This window comes from Ranitomeya variabilis, chromosome 5 (assembly GCF_051348905.1).
Source record: "Ranitomeya variabilis isolate aRanVar5 chromosome 5, aRanVar5.hap1, whole genome shotgun sequence".
Classification (NCBI taxonomy): domain Eukaryota; kingdom Metazoa; phylum Chordata; class Amphibia; order Anura; family Dendrobatidae; genus Ranitomeya; species Ranitomeya variabilis.
Window position 1 is genome coordinate 26,791,768 of NC_135236.1, and position 4,807 is coordinate 26,796,574.

The window sequence follows — 4,807 nt, forward strand, 5'->3', positions numbered from 1 at the left end:
CGTGCCGCTTATGTGACCGCCACGCGACCAATCAGAAGCCGTGACATCATCCCCCAGGTCCTAAATTCCTAGAAGGGAATTAATGACCTGAGGGATGACGTCACGGCTTGTGATTGGTCGCGTGGCGGTCACATGAGCGGCACGCGACCAATCAGAAGCCGTGACGTCATGGAAGGCCCTAAACGCGCTCATTTTAAGCAAAGAAGGCTGCCGGTTCACAGCGGTAAGGTCCAGGCTGCGTCGGAGAGGTGAGTATATCAATATTTTTTATTTTAATTCTTTATTTTACACATTAATATGGTTCCAATACCGATTCCCGATACCACAAAAGTATAGGATCTCGGTATCGGAATTCCGATACCGCAAGTATCGGCCGATACCCGATACTTGCGGTATCGGAATGCTCAACACTAGTGGTGAGTTCTCCTGAAATGGAAGTCTTCAAGCAGAGGCTGGACAGAGATGGTTTAGTGACTCCTGCAACGAGCAGGGGGTTGGACACAATGATCATGGAGGTCCTCTCCATCTCTAATGTTCTATTCTATGATATCTTGAGGTATGTAACAATCTATAGTTTCAATAAATACCATTCACTTATGTAGCAATGAACAAGGTTATAGAAGCACTCCTCTTCCCATCAAAGACTTTATCCTCTTAATATATTGCAATTATCATATTATACAGCACTGTATTCATACAATTGTTCATTTTTCCTTTCTATCCAGTTAATTCTTCTCCCTTTTACTATGTAGAACTTAGAAGGATTCAGCGTGTCAGTTTTTTTTGTGATGTCATAGATCTAAAATAAAAGAAAAATAATTGTTATAGAGGAATTGTGTAAAAAAAAAGAAAATATGAAAAGTTCTGAAAAAAATGTTGTCTTTGAATAATCTCATCCATGATTTATTGTGAATATTCTGTCAAGAAAATCCAGAAGACAAATCTATAGTTCCTACCTTTCCCATCTGGAAATACAGTAATCAGCTAAGATAGTCTCATAAATATGTGTGCTGCATTTGAGTATATCCTCAACATTTTCTGAACATTTGTTGAAGAGTTCTCCTGATCTCCTGATTCCTCAGACTGTAAATGATGGGATTCATCATTGGAGACACCACAATGTACAGCAGAGGTAAAAACTTATTTGTGCTCAATGATTTGTCACTGGATGTTGGCATGTAAATTATGAAGAGAGTTCCATAGTAGATGCATACACTGGTGAGATGGGAGCCACATGTTGAGAAGGCTTTTGACAAGCCACCGGTGGATGAAACGGTCATTATGATGAAGAAAATACTCAAATAGCTGATAAGAATGATAGAAAAAGGGATGACACTGCTAATGATGTCTGCTACAGAGTCAACCAAAGTCAAGAGGTGAGTGTCAGAGGTCGTTAATTCAAGAACTACCCTGAAGTCACAGAAGAAGTGGTCTATTGCATTGTTACCACAAAACTCCAGCTGCCAAACAAAAATCACTTCAAAGGTAAAGACAAAGTTAAAAATCCAGGCACCAAGAACCATCTTGAAGCAAACATGAGGTTGCATTATGGAATTGTAGCGCATCGGGCTGCAAATGGCCAAGTACCGATCATAAGACATTATAGTGAGCAGATTAATCTGGCAAAAAACAAATATGAAGACCATATGGAGATGGAAGATGCAGCTCCTCACTGGCACCTCCTTCATGTCCATTAAAATTATATTTAACATCATGGGCATAATGGTCGTAGTGGAAAGGATATCGGCTGCAGCTAGATGCTTGAGAAAGTAGAACATTGGGAAATTGAAGTTGTGTTTGGTGGACACCAACACTATAATAAGGAGGTTTCCAGCCAGTATTATCAGGTAAGAGAAGAAGAAAAGGATGAAGAGCAGAAATTTGTATTTATATAGACCTGTAAATCCAAGGAGCAGGAACTCTGTGACTTCTGTCTGGTTGACGTCACACATTTTCAGTGAATATACTGAAATCAAGAGAAACTGATTGAAGTCTCTTTCTTGTAAGAAAGTGAATTATGTAAATAATGAATGATACAGGAAAGAAATATATCTTGGTACCGTGTTAGCCAGTAGATAGAAAAATATTTAGAATTGAGAGTCCTCAGTGGTTGATACCTTTTAATGGCTAACTGAAAAGATGGTAACAAATTGCAAGCTTTCGAGACTACAGACGTCTCTTCATCAGGCAAAGACTAAAACAAATTATGAAGAATCACATATTTATGCACAACATAGTTTAGGAAAAAAAAAAAGGGTGAGGGGAAAAAAAAACATGGATAAGCCAGGTGACATGAAGCAGAATTACCATGGGTGATAAACAGTTACGTCCATAAATATTGGGCCAATTCTTAGATAAGGAATGTTTTATTGTCCTGTGATTAGGGTCTGTTGTGATGACCCCCACATGGTCTGATGGGCAAGTTCCTTAGTTGTAGTTAGTTGATGTAAAAAGACATAAATCCATGTGACACATTCATTCCTGCATTTAGAGTGTCAAAGGTCGTCATCAGTTTATATTCCCAGACTCTCCTGTCTTTTTGCGAATTGAAGTTACTTTTTAGTACAAGTAATTTCATGTCCATAATGTTATGATCAGGGAGACAGAAATGTATTGCCACAGGTAGATCCATTCTTTTTTCTCTTATTGTATGGCGGTGAGAGTTCATTCTTGTTCTCAGTTTCTGCCCTGTCTCCCCCACATACAGACCCCCAGTTGGACATTTAGTACAAATAATTAGGTACACCACATTAGACGTGATGCAGCTGAAAGTACCTGGGATCTTGTAGTCCTGATGTGAATTGGGGATCTTTATCTTGTCCGTGGTCATTATAAATGGACAGGTTTTACATTTTTTCTGGTTGCAGGGAAAGGTTCCTGCAGCTGTTGGAGAGGACAGGGAGCTTCTGACAATGATGCTTCTTAGATTTGGGGGCTGCCTAAAACACAGTAGTGGGGGGTCTGGAAAAATGGATTGTAGTCTGGCATCTTTTTGCAGTAAAGGTTGTAATTTCCGTGCAGCTCCCCTTAGCGCCTCCAGATTTGGATTGTAGGTAACTACTAGAGGCACCCGGTTATTTTCTTCTTTAGCTTTGTAATGTAGCAGGTGATTCCTTGATATTCCGGTGGCTCTTGTTATCTGGTTTTCAATTGTTCTTGGATGGTAGCCCTGATTCAAAAAGGTCTTTCTGAGGCGACCCAGGTGTTCATCTCTATCCATTGGGTTGGAACATATACGATTGTATCTGATTGCTTGGCTGTAGACAATAGAGTTTTTTATGTGTTTTGGATGGAAACTGTCCCATTTAAGGTATGTTGGACGGTCGATCGGCTTCTGGTACAGGGATGTCTCTATTTTATTGTTCTGCAGCTTAATGATGGTGTCCAAAAAGTTAATTTTAGTGCAGGAGTAGTTGAGTGTCAAGTTGATGGTGGGATGAAATTGATTAAACTGTTCATGGAACGTCTTTAGCTGTGGCTCAGACTCCGTCCAGATGATTAATATGTCATCAATGTAGCGGTAGTACTCCAGAGGCCTGGTGGGACATGAGGACAAAAAGTCGCTTTCAAGCTTGGCCATGAACAGATTTGCATACTGTGGGGCCATTTTACTTCCCATTGCTGTGCCAGTCTCCTGTAGATAGATCTTCTTGTCAAACTCAAAGTAATTGTGAACAGTTTAATCAATTTCATCCCACCATCAACTTGACACTCAACTACTCCTGCACTGAAATTAACTTTTTGGACACCATCATTAAGCTGCAGAACAATAAAATAGAGACATCCCTGTACCAGAAGCCAATCGACCGTCCAACATACCTTAAATGGGACAGTTTCCATCCAAAACACATAAAAAACTCTATTGTCTACAGCCAAGCAATCAGATACAATCGTATATTTTCCAACCCAATGGATAGAGATGAACACCTGGGTCGCCTCAGAAAGACCTTTTTGAATCAGGGCTACCATCCAAGAACAATTGAAAACCAGATAACAAGAGCCACCGGAATATCAAGGAATCACCTGCTACATTACAAAGCTAAAGAAGAAAATAACCGGGTGCCTCTAGTAGTTACCTACAATCCAAATCTGGAGGCGCTAAGGGGAGCTGCATGGAAATTACAACCTTTACTGCAAAAAGATGCCAGACTACAATCCATTTTTCCAGACCCCCCACTACTGTGTTTTAGGCAGCCCCCAAATCTAAGAAGCATCATTGTCAGAAGCTCCCTGTCCTCTCCAACAGCTGCAGGAATCTTTCCCTGCAACCAGAAAAAATGTAAAACCTGTCCATTTATAATGACCACGGACAAGATAAAGATCCCCAATTCACATCAGGACTACAAGATCCTAGGTACTTTCAGCTGCGTCACTTCTAATGTGCTGTACTTAATTATTTGTACTAAATGTCCAACTGGGGGTCTGTATGTGGGGGAGACAGGGCAGAAACTGAGAACAAGGATGAACTCTCATCGCCATACAATAAAAGAAAAAAGAATGGATATACCTGTGGCAATACATTTCTGTCTCCCAAATCATAGCATTATGGACATGAAATTACTTGTACTAAAAAGTAACTTCAATTCGCAGAAAGACAGGAGAGTCTGGGAATATAAACTGATGACGACCTTTGACACTCTAAATGCAGGAATGAATGTGTCACACGGATTTATGTCTTTTTACATCAACTAATGAACTTGCCCATCAGACCATGTGGGGTCATCACAACAGAACCAGACCCCAATCACAGGACAATAAAACATTCCTTATCTAAGAATTGGCCCAATATTTATGGACGTAACTGTTT

The 4,807-nt window shown here is 40.2% G+C and overlaps 1 protein-coding gene across 1 annotated transcript; it reads right to left on the reverse strand.

Annotated features, from left to right (window-relative positions):
- Positions 1-1,028: 1,028 nt before the first annotated feature.
- Positions 1,029-1,952, reverse strand: LOC143774758 (olfactory receptor 5G26-like). Its single transcript, XM_077262520.1, has one exon. The coding sequence runs from the start codon at positions 1,950-1,952 to the stop codon at positions 1,029-1,031; it is 924 nt and encodes a 307-aa protein (XP_077118635.1).
- Positions 1,953-4,807: the final 2,855 nt, after the last annotated feature.

Bases quoted from the DNA above. Each gene is read 5' to 3' on its own strand.
- LOC143774758 (XM_077262520.1), bottom strand. From the start codon at position 1,952: ATGTGTGACGTCAACCAGACAGAAGTCACAGAGTTCCTGCTCCTTGGA.